Below are 18,726 nucleotides of genomic sequence, written 5' to 3' on the forward strand. Positions count from 1 at the left end.
CACAAAAAAAATTTTCATATTACATTAGGCATTTCACTCTTAACAACACATTAATCATAGCTGAAAAAATACTAATCTAGCAATATATTGTAGTAAGGAAAGTTGACGTCGTGCACTGAATGAGACAATTCTCGTACATTGAATAAAAAAAAAAAAATCATATAACACACCAGATAGTCCCCTCACATAACAGACAAATAACAAGAAAACATCAAAAAACTCAATAAACACCAAAAAACACACAAAAAACATACCAATATAGTGAATAATGACTAAATTTCATATAGAACTAGTGATAAATGGCAACTTTTCAGCTCCTCCATGTTGAGAGGGATTCATACCAACTCAGTCACCCTCTGCCCTTGTACGTAAGAGGTTGCTACGCCGCACCTCACATCACTGCCGCGTCTAACAAGTGGTGCCCGACCGTGTCAAAAAAACAGGGATTATGCAAGCCATCAAATGTGTGGTGGTGGGCGATGGGTAAGTGTGGCAGGGCGGTGGTGGTGGTGGCGGGGTGGAGAGCCTGAGTGTGGTGATGGCTGCCGTCCTTATCACACTGGGCGGGGGTTCTGTGTGTGTGTGTGTGTGTCTGCACCTGCGGGTATTTTTAGTTCATTTACAGGGTGTAGTAGGTCAGATTGTGTCCATGTTTGTTTGACGTGTCTGTTTTTCTGGTGTTTGGTATAAGGTCTATTAAGTTCATCAGTTTCATTTCTCATATCTATATTTATACATTTTTGTTATTATTTGTTCAGTTCACGTTTATTTGGTTTCTATCATGCCTTTTATTTTGTCTGTGTGGGTGTGTTTGTTTGATGGGCGTGGGTGGGTGTGGGTCGTGGTATGGTGGTAGTGGTGGTTGGGGTATGGCAGTGACAGCAATGGTGGTGGTGGTGGTGGTAGGTGTGTCCTCCTTATAGATATGCTATTTTTACTTAATTTACTGGATGTAGTGTGTTTAAAGCTGTGTGTGTGTGTGTGTTTTCCTAACAGATTTATTGATATGATCGCCTGTGAAATTCCTGATCAAACTTGACAGGACAAATTTGTGATCCTTTGATACTATTTTGCCAAGCTTCACTGGACTGACTGCTGATGCTTTTGTGTTATCTTGGTAAACTGCATCTTTGAGGTATTAAATCCTTCCAAAAACTCATAACTTCACTTATATCTCTTTATTCTTAGTACTTTGATAACTGAATGGGTGTTTCAAAACAATTCTGAGTTTCTCTTTCTTTCTTTTTACTTTTTTCCCTCATATCTCATAATTTTCATACATGTGAAGTTGTTTTTTGTGCAGTTAGGTTATATAACGTTTCTTTTGTGTGTGTGTGTATATATATATATATATATATATATATATATATATATATATATATATATATATATATATATATATATTTTTAGCATTCAATATATGGTTTAATTATATATAATGTTTTTTGCACATGTCAGTGTATGTTAGGTTTGTTTCTCTATTGCATCACTGTGTTTATATTCATTAATTCCTGTATGTTCAGTTCAAATTTCCTTCATTGATCTTAAGGATGGGGTTTTCAGTGGCTCTCCGTGACATTATTTCATATCCTTACGTTGATTCTCTTTTCATTGGTTTCCATATGTCATTTTATACTTCCTCTGTTCTCTTACCTTAATCTAGGTATGTGTCACTCATTAGGTTTTATCTGGAGAAAGATTTTACAGGTATTTTTCAATATACAATTATAATTGGTTCCTGAAAATCTAGTCGTAAAGTGAACAGTCGTATAGTGGATTTAAGAATAAATACAAAGAAATAGTAATGCGTTCCAAAACCTTTATAGGTGTCTTCTAAAACAAACAGAAATCACGAAATAAGAAATGGAAATACAGTTTTTGTATAAAGTATTAAAGCACATGTTGTATAAATTAAATAGATACAAGAATAAAACAAAAAAGTTAAGAGAGATATGAATAGCCTTAGTACTTAATCTCTCACTGTAGTATTTGTTTCGTCAGATGTTATGAGATTATGTCAGTTCTCAACGGGTGGGAGAGTGTGCGGCCCTAGTGGTGGTTCATGGCTGTTTGAGTGGTTTGCCTGTCAGCGAGGAGTACATGTAGCTATCGTGGCAATAATTAGTTCACACACCACACGACAGTAGAAGCAATCTTTATCCACCACAATTTCCCATCACCTGCACCTTACTTTTATTTATTTTTTTGTGGCACCACTTAACCTCACCATTGCTGAGGTAGAAAGCATCAATTTCATTACACCTTAATTCTCTGCTTTGTTTTCCTTTTTTTATTTTTATTTATTTATTTATTTTTTTTTACGGTAAGATCTAAAGCGCCTGTAGGCACACTTAAAGAGTGTATGGGAAGCACTGTTCAGCTTCCACCCATTAGTGGATGAATACTGTATAGGCTTGTCCTCCTCTCAGCTATGTGTGTGTCTTATTCTGGTGACAGTTTAGCATGCAAGAAATGTTAACTATGTCAGCAAAGTGGTGTACACATGAGAGTAGTGCTGTTGTTTTCATCATTGATCACTTCAAATTTTATGTGTTGGGAGTGAATGGTATTTATGCACTACTAACCTTGAGAGATAACAATCATTGCATGCATGAGGAACCAACTTCATGAATAATATGGTAGTTTTGGACAGTTCCTAATTACTACTTGGCAACATAAAGTATGGCTGTCAGACCATATTTATTGAGTTATCAAAAGTAAAATGAAAATAGGAATAATTTATAAATCTCATTATCTGAAATTGATTAACTAATCGCTACACTGCAGTGGTTTTGTGATCTATAGACAAAATGGAAAGGTTTGGTTCCTGTGTACCATACATAAGAAATCAATATTAGCTGTCAGTCAGTGAAGGACAGAATATTTTTATGTGGCACCAGGTGATGGATGTGCCAGCAACACAGTTTATATGCTTACATCACATCAGTACATCTCTTTTCCTATATGGGCTCCTTGAATTGTGCTAATATTAGTAATACTCTGGTAAACTGGAATTTCTTGCTTGCTTCTGTATCTCCATCTTCCTATGACCTGAACTCACTTAAGAGAGGTGTTTCAAGACACTTATCCTAATATTTTAGCCAATTCTCTCAGATCTGCTCAGGGTGTGGCATCTATGTTTTTTGCCAGATTCCCCCTCCTACATAAAAAAAGAAAGAGTGCATAATGGTGTGCAGATTAACACATGCAAACACCATTACTGGTCTGTCTATTAATATACAGGTTATCAGAGCCATGCATACAGCAGCCCTCCTCCACCAATTGGTATACCAGCTTGACACAATCTTGCAAACGTCACCTTAACACTATCTAGTAATTTGTCAGGTTGGCATCCTCTTGTCAGAAAAAACAGATAACTTTTCATGGTAGAAATAAAGATTTCAAAGGAAGAGATATTCACTTCCCTTGCTCTCTATGTGTTAGTTACCTTTTATGGAGCACAGGAAATACTGAAGCAATGTTCATCCTGCTCAGATTGTAGGATGTGCAGCTAGGCCTGTTTCTGTTACCTTGTGTAGATGTCATTAGGTTTGCCATTATTAGCGGCAGGGCTTTCTCAACACTTCATTGTATTTGTATGTCACGTGTGTGTTGATACAGTCACCCGTGTTGCCTGGCATGTTGTGTGTTATGCCGGCCACAGATTTGGTATGCTGAAAATTCCATTGCCAACAAGTCTAGCAGGTGATGAAGTACTGGTCTGACAGATGTGACGTACGGCAGGTGGTAGCCATCAGAGACATGCCACATATACCCACCTGTATTATGACATTTGAAGCCTTGAAGCCACACCATTCCTGTTTTGCTACCTGGCTGTTCAGGGGAAATCTTGCCCACTGGAGTTGGTATTCAGCTGAAACCACACATACTTGGAATGGCTAGACTTAATGGATGTTTAATTTAATTGCTTGTGTATCCATTCATTTGTTATAGTTATTTATTCAGTTGCTTTATTTATTTGTTTATATACGATTTGTCAGGAATGGCTAGACTTGTTGAGGTTTTGTTTAGTTACTTGTGTATCTATTCATCTATTACTGTTATTTATTTGTTTGTTTATTTATTTATTTATTCCTTCATTCATCTATTTTCATGGTTTGTCAGGATGCAAGCTGGATTCACTGGACCATAAGTTGGGTTTATCAGTGTGAAAGTTATATTTAGTAGAGCATATCTACCTTTACTGGAACTTTTATTTTGATTATGGAAATGTCAGTTGGCAGTAATGAAATGTAACTTACCAAAATATTAGTTCTTATTTAATGGAACATGATTGTTGTGTACTTTATGATGGCATAATTCAGAGGGATGTTACTGGGTAGAAACGTTGGTTGTGTACAGTAAACCCCAGAAATCTTAGTGTTGTGTTGGCCAAATGCTTATAATGATATTCGTACACTTCAGAGCTTTTCTAAACTGTCACAGAAGTAAAGGTCACAGCCGATATTGTTGCATGACTTGCGGTGGAGTCATAATTTATATTCAGCAGCATGAATTTAAGTTATGTTGTCAGGAGATTGATTTAGGACATGTGCTCATATTCTGAAACACTTTGCTCTCACACCATGGCAATTTGCAAAGGCCACAAAAATTATCAGTCAAGTTTTCAAGAGTGTTTCTCCTGTTAATAGTGTAAAAATCTTGTTAAACTATTACTTCAACTATAAAAATACCCTTAAGAACCAGTGTAACTTCAACAAGAACCTTTTGAACGTAGTAGAGATGGGAATAACTTGTTGAGTGAGGTTGCCATCAAGATATTGAGGTGACAGCTTACAGTGCTTTGATGATTCATGACATCACAGCCAGTGGGGGGAAGGGGAAAGTTACCAGGTCTCTGTTACATATATCACTGTTTTCCTGAGTTACTTTGCCTTGATAGCGGCAAGATAAAAGGTTGAGATAGTGGTCCTTTTGAACTAGTGTAGTCCTGTTAGTTTGTTGAGGTATAGTCTGTTAGTTGGCTGTTGCATTGTGGTCCTTTTGAACAAGTGTAGTTATGTTAGCTTCTTGAGGCAAAGTCTGTTTGTTGGCGGGAACTTTTTTTACTGCCAGTCGGTTACCAATACTCTTAATGTCTGGGTAAAGATTATGAACCTTTTAATCGTGCACAATTTTAATTTGTTGCAGCAGATTCTTTTAGTTACCTGTTGTGATAGAGAATCTTTTCATGGCCACTCAATGATACATAGTCTGGGTAACAATTATGGTTCATTTCAATAAGCATAATATCATTGATTTGTCACGCCATAATCATTTAGTTACCTGTTGTTGGCCACTCAATGATACATAATGTCTGGGTAAAGATTGGTTGGGTTCACACAGGGACAGCTATTGGGGCATAATTACAGAGACACGTCATCATGTTATCACTGTTCATCTTGTCCTTGGTGGTGATGTCATGCCCAGATTTAGAGTATCTCGGAAATACTTAGAGATTGCTGTGAAGGCTGGATAAGGCTATGAATGGCTCCTTGACAATATAAGTGTACAAATTCAATGTGTACCAGTATAGGCAGAAATTATAACCAATACTTGTTCCTTCACTACACTATCATTATTATTATTATCTTTTTTTCTATGTAGGAGGAAAAATCTGGCCAAAGGTAACAAACAAAACAGAATTAAACAAAAAGGTCCACTCAGTTGCTAGTCCCCAAGCACGTCCGAGAGGATTGCCAAGAGACTGGGATAAATGTCATGGAACCTCCCTCTTAAATGAGTTCAGGTAACTGGAAGATGGAAATACAGAAGCAGGTAGTTTGGCTAGTTTTAATCTGGCCTGAGGATGCTTGCATGGTTCTTTTCCTTTATGTTTGCTATTTTTTTTTTGTATCTGTGAACCCCCAAAAAACCTAACATCTAGAAAACAATGGAGTAATATGCCTCTAAGCCATTGAAAGTAACACACACACACACACACACACACACACACACACACACACACACACACACACACACACACACACACACACACACACACACACACACTTACACAACAGACTCCAAATAACTTAGGTGTGAAGAAAAGCTTGATATACTGAAATTCTTGGCTTTAGAGGAGAGACAAAATGAAGTGTGTGTGCAAGGAGCGTTCATAGCTTAAACTAAAGGTAATTATGACAAATTGCTAACTTAAAAGGACAAGATATTTCAAACGTGACTCACTCTTTTGAAAATACAATTAGATAAGGATGATTAAAGCAAGAAACACACACACACACACACACACACACACACACACACGCCCGGTAGCTCAGTGGTTAGAGCGCTGGCTTCACAAGCCAGAGGACCAGGGTTCGATTCCCTGGCTGGGTGGAAATATTTGGGTGTGTCTCCTTTCACGTGTAGCCCCTGTTCACCTAGCAGTGAGTAGGTACGGGATGTAAATCGAGGAGTTGTGACCTTGTTGTCCCGGTGTGTGATGTGTGCCTGGTCTCAGGCCTATCCGAAGATCGGAAACAATGAGCTCTGAGCTCGTTCCGTAGGGTAACGTCTGGCTGTCTCGTCAGAGACTGCAGCAGATCAAACAGTGAAACACACACACACACACACACACACACACACACACACACACACACACACACACACACACACACCACATAATGTAGTGGTTAGCATGCTCGACTCACAATTGAGAGGGCCCTGGTTCGAGTCCTGGGAAGTGATGAGGCAAATGGGCAAGCCTGTTAATGTGTAGCCCCTGTTCACCTAGCAGTAAATAGGTAAGGGATGTAACCCAAGGGGTTGTGGCCTCACTTTCCCAGTGTATAGAGTTTGTTGTGGTCTCAGTCCTACCTGAAGATCAGTGTAGCTTTTGGGGTTAAGCTTGATTCATTGTATTGTTGTTCCATTAGTTTATGAATTTGAATTAAATGATTAGTGTGTGTTTTACCTTCTTGTAGTGTGTTTTGGATGGCTGTTTAGTATTCTAGTTGTTGTTTTTATTGCTGTCACACACACAGCATGCTTGACTCACAATCGAGAGGGCCGGGTTTGAGTCCCGGTAAGCGGTGAGGCAAATGGCCCCTGTTCACCTAGCAGTAAATAGGTATGGGATGTAACTCGAGGGGTTGTGGCCTCACTTTCCCAGTGTGTGTTGTGTGTTATGTGATCTCAGTCCTACCCGAAGATCGGTGTTTGAGCTCTGAGCTCGCTCCGTAATGGGAAAGACTGGCTGGGTGACCAGCAGACGACCGAGGTGAATTACACACACACACACACACACACACACACACACACACACACACACACACACACACACACACACACACACACTCACTCACTCACTCACTCACTCACTCACTCACTCACTCACTCACTCACTCACACACACACACACACACACACACACACACACACACACACACACACACACACACACACATTCATAGATAGGAAGCATCTCCAAACTGCAGCAGAAACAAAGACTGGAATATTTAAAAGGACACAGGAAAACTGAACAAAGAAGTAAAGTTTTCATCAGTTTCAGGAAATATAAGACAGATACAGATAGACAGAACCTTTAAGATGCAACTTGGCAAATACACTCGTCACATAAGAAGCAGCTAAGATGCTGCCAAGCCATGTTAAGCAGCCAGCCAAAGAACTCAGGGTCAGGTCCAGGAATCCCACAAATACTAAAGACCAACAATGAATAATCAGAAAAGTAAGCATGACAAAGCTGCTCCATCACGGCTGCACTCACGAGGGTTGTGGGTGTAGCGCTGTGTGTTCAGGAGTGTCTCATAAACAATTGCACAGATGGCAGGTTTGTAAAGAAATTAGTGATGTGAATGCTTGATTAAAAGAAAATATGCAAACAAAGGATGAAGTGTATTATTTAAAAGTGTATGTATGTGATGTGCAGATATTTTGATGGTAGATATTTTGTAAAGGAAAGAGAAATAAGCAGAAATGAACATACATGCAAATATAAAGCATGGAGTGTATTTAACTAAAGTGTATTTGTTTGATGGGAAGTTATATTGATGATAGATTTTTTATAAAGGAAAGAAATATACAAAGTAAACGTATGATCAAAGAAAAAATGTGCAAATATAAAGAGTGTATTTAAAAGTGTTTATATATATATATATATATATATATATATATATATATATATATATATATATATATATATATATATATATATATATATATATATATATATATATATATATATATATATATATATATAATATTTATTTTTTACTTTTTTATTTTTTTTATTTTTTTCAAAGGAAGAGAGATAAGTAGAAGTAAATATCATAGGTTTAAAACACATGGAAACAAAGGAAAAAAAGTGGATTTAAAAGTGTATATATATGATTAGTAATTGTATAGATGGAGATTTCTTGTTAGGGAAAGATAAATATGCAGAAATAAATAAATGCTTGTAAAATTCGATATGGCTATGAAGGAAAGTTAGGAAAAGTTCAAGTCACAGGAAGGGGGAACTACAAAAACAGGCAGAAAGTCACAAAGTTAACCAGTGAAAGGGATGAAAGGCCATGAACACAGGCTCTTCTGAAGTAAAAATTTTCTTATTGATCATGTTATTCGTTATTCAGTGGCAGTAGTGGTTAGTTTGGTTATATCATCCTTAGATAATGTTATACTGTATCCTTCTTGAGGGATATCATTTCATTCTATTCTGAGCCTTGACAGCCGCACTGCAACGCCACACCAGAGATTTGAGAGGCGTCAGCTTCTCACCATGACGTCAGTGGTCAGGATCAAGTGTGTGAGGAGGTTGCTTATTTACACACACATTACATCTCATCTTACTCTTTACTGGGAGATGATGGTGCTTTGTGAGGCATTGGTGGACAAATGTCATCAGAAGTCAATCTACAACATCTTCAAGTGTGACATGTGCTTCTTCCTCATTCTTAACTCCTGATTTATTGATTTTTTAACATATTAATGGTATAGGGATGGTCAAAAGTCAATGATTCTGCATTTGTGTTTCTGTCCTCAGTTTTCTTACCAAGTGGTGTGTTGCATACTGTTCAGGTGATGAGTAACTTCCTGAGTGACAAAACATACCTATCTACTTTCCTTCATTGTTTTGTGCTGCCCTTCCTTCCTTCCTGTACTTCCTCAATGTTGCTATGAAGCAGTGCATTCATTCAGTTTAAGGAGGAAGTAACTTGAGTAATAAAAACATACCCATTCATTTGCACACTCCTTCCCTCCTGTTCTTCCTTAGTTTTGCATTGAGTGGCATGTTCCATGCAGCTTAGGTAGTGGTTGAAGCGTTGGGGTGACAACGTGAGGTGGGTCGTGTGTTTGTCAAGTCTTGAGCCACACAGATGATGCTCGCTCTCATGTTTCTCCTCTCGGAATTGTGTGTCGGTCTTTGTGATATCAACACCTCCCTGACTCACGGACATATGGTGTCTGTTGTGCCAAGCTGATTCCTGTTTGCACCGCTGCCTGTTCTTGAGTGTGATTTGTTTACTTTACTACATCCAAGGTTCTTTATGTGTAGTGGGGCATTAACTTGCATTATCAAATATTTTAGTGCCTTATATGTATTGAGTTTTAAGATATTAGGAAATTTTCAGGTTGTTTTAATGATTCTCTTGGTAGTTTAGTAAGGATGCTTTTACCAACAGTCAAGGAGAGACGCTAGTAGGAATCAGACAAGTCATCTCTGTGGCCTTTGACAACTTAGCTTATAATTGTTGGCCATAGTGTAGCAAGGGATCACCAACAGTGCATAGGGCATGATCATTTCACATACTTTAGGCTTAGTTAGGAAAGTGTCTAACTAATTTTGCAGTTTTGCATTCCTGTCTGTTGTTCATTTATTGTGACATTATTTTATTTATTTATTTATATATATATTTGTTTGTTTATTTGCTATTTTATCTATTTTACATTTTCTGCTTATTGTTTTTGGAGGCATTATTAGTGTTAACATGTGGTGTTGGTGAAGCTTTGAACAAGATAATGTAAGAACAAACCTGCATGTGACTGCATTTCTTAGCACTCACAAGATTTTCCTGGTACAAGATTTTCCTGGTGATAAATTAAGTCAAGTTAGGTTGCAGCAGTTCATCATGTAAAAAATTTTATTAACATTTCACTCCCAAGATTTATCATAGAAAAATATCCCACACTGTAAAGTTTATTTAGTTTGGGAGAATTTATCATGTGGTGAATGACTTGAGTTACCTATTCATGAAGGAATCTTTGAAGATGGAATTTATATGAAGACATAGGATACCAGTGATGCTATCTGTGTCCCTGTTAATGTTGAAGCTTTACTACTACAACCACAGCTACAAAGATTTACCCTGCAGTTGTCCTGACAGAGAGAGACAATAAGAACCACAGCTGATGAGAAACTGTCTACTACATTAATTTCCTCTCAGCATGGAGCTAGTCACTGAGACACGACAACTGCACCACTAGCTACCTCCTTCCTTCTTCCCAGCATGAAGCCAGACAGGGAGAGCCACAGCTAATGAGAAACATGCCAGTAAATTTAAACCATAAGGCAAGGACACCATTGGAACCTGATGTGAAGTGTGAGAATTGAACACTGCCACTCTGCTACTTATGAGCTTGCAGGAACACTGATCTATAGGTTTACCAGATTGCACATTCCATTCCACTTGGCAAAGCAGCACTGTTGTATTGGGTCTTTTACCTCGACTTGACCTTACCATGCTAATTTCGAGGATCTTGTGGGAGTGCTGGTCTGTAAGGTCACTGCTCTTTGGTTTGTTTTTCTTATCTGTTCCTTGCTGAGTGAATATGGACCTGTGATTGAAAAGAAGGAAATTAGAAGCTTTAAAGGTAATGATAACAGTGATGATAGTACAGTACATATATCGTTTATTTCTATTAGCATTTTACAACTGAAAATATATAAGAGAATTCCAAGACCTAAAGTCATTAGATGAAATGTAATGAAGTAAGATGAAACAGTAACAGCAGAGATGAAAATGTGTGATCTCAACAGTTTTATGGAGCAGTTTCTGCTGGTGGTAGTGTTTATGGAACAGATGCTGACACCATTGCACCATTACTGTGAAGTGGGTGATGTAAAGATTATGCTTATTCACAGCACTGTCAATAGTTTCCTGTTAAAAGGCTATAAAAAAATCAGGTGAAAATGTATAAAGTGTGGGAAGATAAGATTGTATCATAACACACATTCATACAGTGACACAACACAACACATGGGAAACTGTAAAGAGATGAGGAGATAAGAAGGTGCATACATGTAGCTTTCCCTAAAGAACAATATGTTGGTCGAATACTTTACCAGAGAAGTCTTGTTTGTATCCAAACAATATACATAAACAGAAGAAAAAAAAAAAAACTGACAGCTTCAGAGTGAGACATTGCAAACTTGTCTTTGTCTCGTAAAAATCTGTCCATCCATGTATGTAAGAAGAAAAAAGAAAAGCAATAAAAATTGTAATCTGCTAAACTATAAAAAATGTGTAGAATAGATACTGAATGAATATAGTTATGGAGAGTGTTGATTAGAGGAGAAACAGGATAAATATAGACATGGAAACAGAACCACATGAATATTACTAATTTTCTGTATATTGCAACTGGCTGGCAATTGCACATAGGATGGCTCAGACAAGACATCACACACACACACACACACACACACACACACACACACACACACACACACACACACACACACACACACACACACACACACACACACACACACACACACCACTCTTAATCCCATCAGCCATCAGTGGAAAGGGGAACTCATATCACTGTACAATGCTTATAAGAATACTAATAGGTATACATACAGACACCTGACAGTCACAACCCACCTTGCCACCTAGTAAAGAATGTGTGGGCTTTAGTCTATCACAGAGCAACAACAATAGTGTGTAGTAAACTAGTAATATTGAGTATGTGGTGAGGTGAGGCAACAAATCCTGCTGTCACTTTCCCCTTCTCACCATGAAATAGCAGTAAACTCAGGTACACTCTGGAACTCCCTACCTGCTTCTGTATTTCCATCTTCCAGTGGTCTGAATTCATATAACCCTTTCAATACTGGAACACCTTTTTACCTTGAGATTTGTGTACAATTGAGGGATTTTATTGACATTAGGAAGGGTTTATGACAGTCAGAAGATTAATGGCCACAGTCTTCACTATTTTAAACCCCAACATGAGTTTCTGAAGCTGTATAAAATTGCCAAATAGTAACCAGATGAATATGAAAATGCATCATGGAACTGAAGGGGTTAAGAGGTAGGTTTCAAGACATTTATCCCATTCTTTTGGCTAACTCTTGGGGGCTGGTATCCAAGTAGGGCCTTTTATTTTATTTTATTATTTTTATTTATTTATTTATTTTTTTTTTGGGGGGGGTTGGGGGAGATTTCCCTTCTTCCATTAAATAAAAAAAAACACTTCAAGGAAAAAAAAAACATTGAATTTCTAGTAGTATTATCAGAAATATTTTAGAGTTCGTAGTTAGAAGACACTGAAAATGCCAGAACAAAAGGGAAAATGTGTACAGTGGATAGCTGTAGTCTTTCACCTTTTTCTCATTTCCTCATCTTTATATTGCCAAGTTACTGAGTCTGAAAGTTCCTCAAGTCTTATTACCAACCTCATCTGTTCTATTTCCTCTCATTGCAACTCTATCAACGGGGAGGGAAATATTCTCTCTCTCTCTCTCTCTCTCTCTCTCTCTCTCTCTCTCTCTCTCTCTCTCTCTCTCTCTCTCTCTCTCTCTCTCATACATTCTTTCACACTTGACAGCTTCCTTTCTTCCACCTTCTTCCTCTTTCTGCCAAAATATTTCCATGTACACTCACTCTTTGCACACTTCACTTGTCTCATTTTGCTGCTTCATATCTCTCTCTCTCTCTCTCTCTCTCTCTCTCTCTCTCTCTCTCTCTCTCTCTCTCTCTCTCTCTCTCTCTCTCTCTCTCTCTCTCTCCTCTCCTCTCCATCACTTGCAAATATTGGTACTCTCTACTATTGAGGTCCTGCTGTATTCTCTGATATTTTACTTCACTTGGATGCATGTCTTCGTTCTATCTACTCTGCTTGGATAGCTTAAGTTGTATAGAAGTTTGTGTAGAGACAAGGGTCCGTATTCAGAAGCACTTGGCTCTCTCACCACGACAATTTTCCAAGGCCATAGAGACAACTAGCCTTATTTACAAGACAGTTTCTCCTTGCTAATCCATCACCAGAACCATTAAAATACCCTCTAAAACATGAGTATCTTCAACTAGAGCCCTTGGAAAGAAGTGTTGTTGAGAGAGCGAAGCATTTAAGAATACAGGACATGGTAACACACACACACACACACACACACACACACACACACACACACACACACACACACACACACACACACACTCATGCATTAACAGAAATATAGGTTGCTAGAATAGAGAAGAGGAAGAGGTTTTATTGGTAAGAAGTTAGTTTTTTATACCATTTTATGTTTTCCTTTTTAAATCACCACCTTTTCTTTTCTCCTGCCTTCTGAAATTATAAAAACTACTACATTTTCCATCATCTTCAATATTTATTTACTTTATGCCTTATTTCCTTGTTAGGTTTGAATTTTCTATCCCCCCTTTTTGTTTTTCACTTTAAATTATCTTCTTTTCCTCTTTTGCCTTCTGAAATTACAAGAACTCTCCTACATTTTCTACTTCCGTCAATATCTTTTACTTTGTCTTATTTTCCACTTTTTTCCATCTATTTTCCAGTCGAGTTTAAATTTTCCACCTTTATTTTATTGTCTTCTCTCCTTTCTTCAGAAATTATAAGAACTCTCCTACATTTTCTACTTTCCTTAATATCTTTTCCTTTATGCCTTATTTTCCAGTTAATTCTAGCTATTTTCCAGTCAAGTTCAGATTTTCCACTTCCCTTTTTATTTTTCCCCCTTTAAATCACTACCCTTTCCTCTCGTGCCATCTGTGCCATCTGGCCATAAATTTCTCACACTTTCCCTTGGCTGCCCTGTGTAGTGTGCTATAAATCCCTCCAGCAGGAGTTTTAGAGCCTTCAACACCCTCATCAGGTTAGTGCTACAAATCTCACTTATCTTGCTCCGAGCTGCTGAGTGTAAACAGACTGGTAGGTATAGGAAGGAAGGTTAGGTAGATGTTGGAATGTTGTGTGTGTGAGAGAGAGAGAGAGAGAGAGAGAGAGAGAGAGAGAGAGAGAGAAGCATGTATATTAGATTAGTTGCTAGGATAAAGAAATGTAAACAGACAGATAAAGAGAGAGAGAGGGACAGAGAGACAGACAGTATCTTAGGCCTAACTGTCCAGTAATCTTTAGGATAATTTTGTCCTCAAATTATATACACTTTGATGCTAATGAAGTGTAAGTCTCTCTCTCTCTCTCTCTCTCTCTCTCTCTCTCTCTCTCTCTCTCTCTCTCTCATGCGATAAAAATTTCAGTGGCTTTATTTAATAGATTTTACTGTTGCTTTGTATAAATATTGTTACGTGATTGAGTATAATTTCATCCACCACACGTTCTTACCAATTTTTTATAGCTGGTTCTTGTTAGACTACCTCACCTTATTCCTCATCATGTTTAGCGTATGTTACTAACTTAACAAATTGGTAGGGAATGAACTCTATGATAACCAATGCATACTGTCAATGTCTTTGGTATCCATGTCTTTAGTGTAATGCTAACTCAACGCATTTACTGATACTTGTGTAGGATTTTTTTTATTCTTTTATTTATTTATATTTATTTTTGTCAGTGGTCTGAAGTTATTGAACAAAAAAATTAACTACGTATATGCGAACGTATGCGTATTTCTATCAATATATCAGTAATCTTAACTCACCCCACACAACCTCACATACACACACACATTATTTACACACCCGTATTATTTTCTTCTGTCAAGTTTCTGAGGTAATAGGCCATAAGAACATAGGGAATCATGAATTTGAAAACCCTGTACGCATTTCTATCAATATGTAATCTTAAATCACCACATACATATACACGTACTTGCGTTTATTTATTTATTATTTTTTCCAAGGTTCTGAAGTCAGGAGGATAAGAATGTATGGAATTATGCATTTGAAAACCTATAAGTATTTCTATTTAGTGTGTGTATAACTTTACCTCACCACTTTATTATTTATTTATCAATATTATTGTTATTTTCATGGTTCTGAGGTTATAGAGAGCATAAGATGATAGGGAACAAGAATACAAAGGGCTTAGTTGATGCACGCGTGACAGCTCCTGATGAGAATGAGTGGAGTGAGGCTGAGTGACTTGCAACACACAACCCCTGCTCTGCTTGGTGTGTGCGCCATATTCAGAAACGCTTCCCTCTCTCACCATGACTATTTTCAAAGACCACAGAGACCATTAGCCGAGTTCTGAAAAGAGTATTTGTCCTGTTGATAATGCAGAAAACTTGTCAACGTGTCACTAGAATTACAGAAACACCCTTAAAAACTCGTGTCACTTCAACTAGAGCCTTTAAAAAGAGTATTTGTCCTGTTGATAATGCAGAAAACTTGTCAACGTGTTACTAGAACTACAGAAATACCCTTAAAAACTCGTGTCAACTTCAACTATAGGCCATAGAAAATAGTGAAGGGGCGGCGCAGGAGTGTTTCAGAATATAGGCCTATGTAATACTTGCTGGTTGCCTCACTTTTATGTTCGTTATCCAAGCGGTGGGTTTGCACGTGATGTTCCTGCTATGTACGTAACTCGAGCCTGCATTCACAAACATTTCCCACTGCGCCACCTCCACCACATTCCACAGGCTTTACTTGCAGTGACTTGGAGTTTTTTTAAAGGTAGTTTTTGTGGCTTTTAGTATAAATTAGTGAGTTTTTTTTGCATTATGAAGTGGGGAAATTATTTTGTGAAGCTGGGTGGTCATCTCTGTGGTCTGAATAGTGGTGGTGAAGGATTACACACACACACACACACACACACACGTTCAAATCCCAGCCTGTTTGATGTATATATCTTTAATTTTAATCTTTCTATTACTTTAAATTGAAGCTATATCTTATTATTATTTTGTCTGTATTTATTTACTTTTTTGGAGCGGGGGTTACATTTCCCATTGATTTTACCAGTCAGAATATTTTTTTCTATTGCAACTTTATAATATTGCGACATACGACCTTAGTTAATGCGGTGTTGCGTGAGAAAGGTTATAATCCACGTCTAAACACACACACACACACACACACACACACACACACACACACACACACACACACACACACACACACACACACACACACACAGACAGATGGGAGATAAAATAGTGGTTCCTTCAATTGGAAAATGGAGGGTGTAGGTTTATCTCTTAGTAAACCTCATTCTCCATAGATCCCTACCATTATTCTCTCTCTCTCTCTCTCTCTCTCTCTCTCTCTCTCTCTCTCTCTCTCTCTCTCTCTCTCTCTCTTCCCTCCCACCTTCCTTTCCTCTACAATAAAGAGGGTTTGCTATCAATCTGTCTCCTCCTCCTCCTCCTCCTCCTCCTCCATTACTGTAAAGGCAAAAGGAAAAGGAGTAATATGAGATAGAGGATGAAAGTGTTGTGTAGATGGAAAGGAAGAGAGAGAGAGAGAGAGAGAGAGAGAGAGAGAGAGAGAGAGAGAGAGAGAGAGAAATAGTAATGACAGATGAAAAGAGAATGATAATGTTGTTTGCAGAGAGAGAGAGAGAGAGAGAGAGGAACATGTAGAGGAGAGGAAAGATATGACAAAAATAGTGACAGATAAAGAAAAAAATACTAATATTTTCAGAGAGAGAGAGAGATGCCAGTATTTTATAACCGACACAGCATCGGAGAATCATTAATTACAGGTAGGGAAGGTAGGTGCAGGTGTTAATTAGATTGGGGAGGCGGGGAGAGGGCAGGTTGAAATGGAGAGGGAGTAGGTGGGGTGGTGTAGCTGTGTCAATTAATGGAGGAGATGAAAATGTCACTCAGGTAAGAAGGAAGAGGAGGAGGAGGAGGAGAGGAGAGGGACAGTGGTGATATGTGGACGTTGAGAGAGAGAGAGAGAGAGAGAGAGAGAGTGGACAATGCACATTCAACGGACCATATAATTTTGGTCTCCCTTCCTCCTCCTCCTCCTCCTCCTCCTCCTCCTCCTCCTCCTCCTCCTATTATCATTTATTCTTTCATTATTTCCATCAATTCACCTTGTTCTCCTCCTCCTCCTCCTCCTCCTCCTCCTCTTCCTCCTTTTTTTCTTCAACTGTCGTCATAATTTTGTGCGTTTTATTATTAATTCTTGAACACGTCTCCTCCTCCTCCTCCTCCTCCTCCTCCTCCTCCTCCTCCTCCTCCTCCTCTCCTCCTCCTCCTCCTGCTCCTCCTGCTCCTCCTCCTGTGACAACGCTTATGAAGGGGAGAGAAGAAGGATGGGCAAGGAGGAGTCGCGGAGGAAGGGAAGGAAGAATGAGGGGAAGAGGAAGAGGGGAAGGAGAAGAGAACCCCATCACTGTTTACAATATGGGACAACACATCTTGGCGTGCAAGTCTCTCCCTTCCCCTTCTCTTCCCTTACCCTTTCCTTTCCTTCTCTCTCTCTCTCTCTCTCTCTCTTTCCCTCCTCTTCCTCCTCTTCTTCCTCCTCTTACTCTTTCCTTTCCCTTCACTTCTCTTCACTTTCCCTTTTATTTTCCCTTAATTTTTCTTCCTTTTCTTCCTTCCTTCCTTCCTTCCTTCCTTCCTTCCTTCCTTCCTTCCTTCCTTCGTTTCCTTTTATTTTATTTAGTTCTTCCCTTCTTTCTTCACGCCTCTTCCTTTCTTCTATTCTTTCTCTTTTTGCTTTTCGTTTCTTTATCTTAAATTCTCTCTCTCTCTCTCTCTCTCTCTCTCTCTCTCTCTCTCTCTCTCTCTCTCTCTCTCTCTCTCTCTCTCTCTCTCTCTCTCTCTGACATTCACATTCAATTTTTCTTTTCTTTTCCTTTCCTGTTCCTCCTTCACAGTATCTGCCAGCCACATCTCCTCCTCCTCCTCCTCCTCCTCCTCCTCCTCCTCCTCCTCCTCCTCCTCCTCCTCCTCCTCCTCCTTTACATTCACTCGACCTTTTTTTCTGATGCAACTCGTAATAATTTTGTTTCCTTTACATTCTCTCTCTCTCTCTCTCTCTCTCTCTCTCTCTCTCTCTCTCTCTCTCTCTCTCTCTCTCTCTCTCTCTCTCTCTCTCTCTCTCTCTCTCTCTCTCCTTCACTCATTCTTCCTTCACCATTCCTTCCTTCCTTCCTTCCTTTTTTCCCCCATCTACCATTTTCTTTCCTCCTCCGTTCCTCTCATCCTTTCTTTTCATCATCTTTTTTTCCTGTCATCACCATATCTTTATTTTTTTTCAGCTCCTCCGTCTCCCAACCGTTCTTTTTCTTTCCCTTCCTACCTTCCTTCTATCCTCGCTTCTCCTCCTCCTCCTCCTCCTCCTCCTCCTCCTCCTCCTCCTCCTCCTCCTCCTCCTCCTCGTCTTCCCGAAGGCTATCTAGCAACCTTCGATTCGGTATAATAAAAACCACACACACACACACACACACACACACACACACACACACACACACACACACACACACACACACACAAGGAAATAATTGACTGTACGTCTCTCTCTCTCTCTCTCTCTCTCTCTCTCTCTCTCTCTCTCTCTCTCTCTCTCTCTCTCTCTCTCTCTCTCTCTCTCT

At 38.7% G+C, this 18,726-nt stretch overlaps 1 protein-coding gene across 2 annotated transcripts in view; it reads left to right on the plus strand.

Moving 5' to 3' along the window:
- Window positions 1-332: 332 nt before the first annotated feature.
- Window positions 333-18,726, plus strand: part of LOC123515372 (ras-related protein Rac1) — a 59,940-nt gene continuing 41,546 nt past the window's right edge. Inside the window, exons 1-2 of one of the 2 annotated variants that reach the window (XM_045273886.1) lie at window positions 353-483; window positions 5,608-5,627. In XM_045273886.1, the coding sequence (XP_045129821.1) occupies window positions 463-483; window positions 5,608-5,627 (41 nt within the window). In that variant the 5' untranslated portion in view covers window positions 353-462. Of the gene's footprint in view, window positions 484-5,607; window positions 5,628-18,726 lie in introns of both variants that reach the window. The other variant, XM_045273887.1, reaches the window with a different exon arrangement.

This window comes from Portunus trituberculatus, chromosome 39 (assembly GCF_017591435.1).
Source record: "Portunus trituberculatus isolate SZX2019 chromosome 39, ASM1759143v1, whole genome shotgun sequence".
In the NCBI taxonomy this organism is placed as follows: domain Eukaryota; kingdom Metazoa; phylum Arthropoda; class Malacostraca; order Decapoda; family Portunidae; genus Portunus; species Portunus trituberculatus.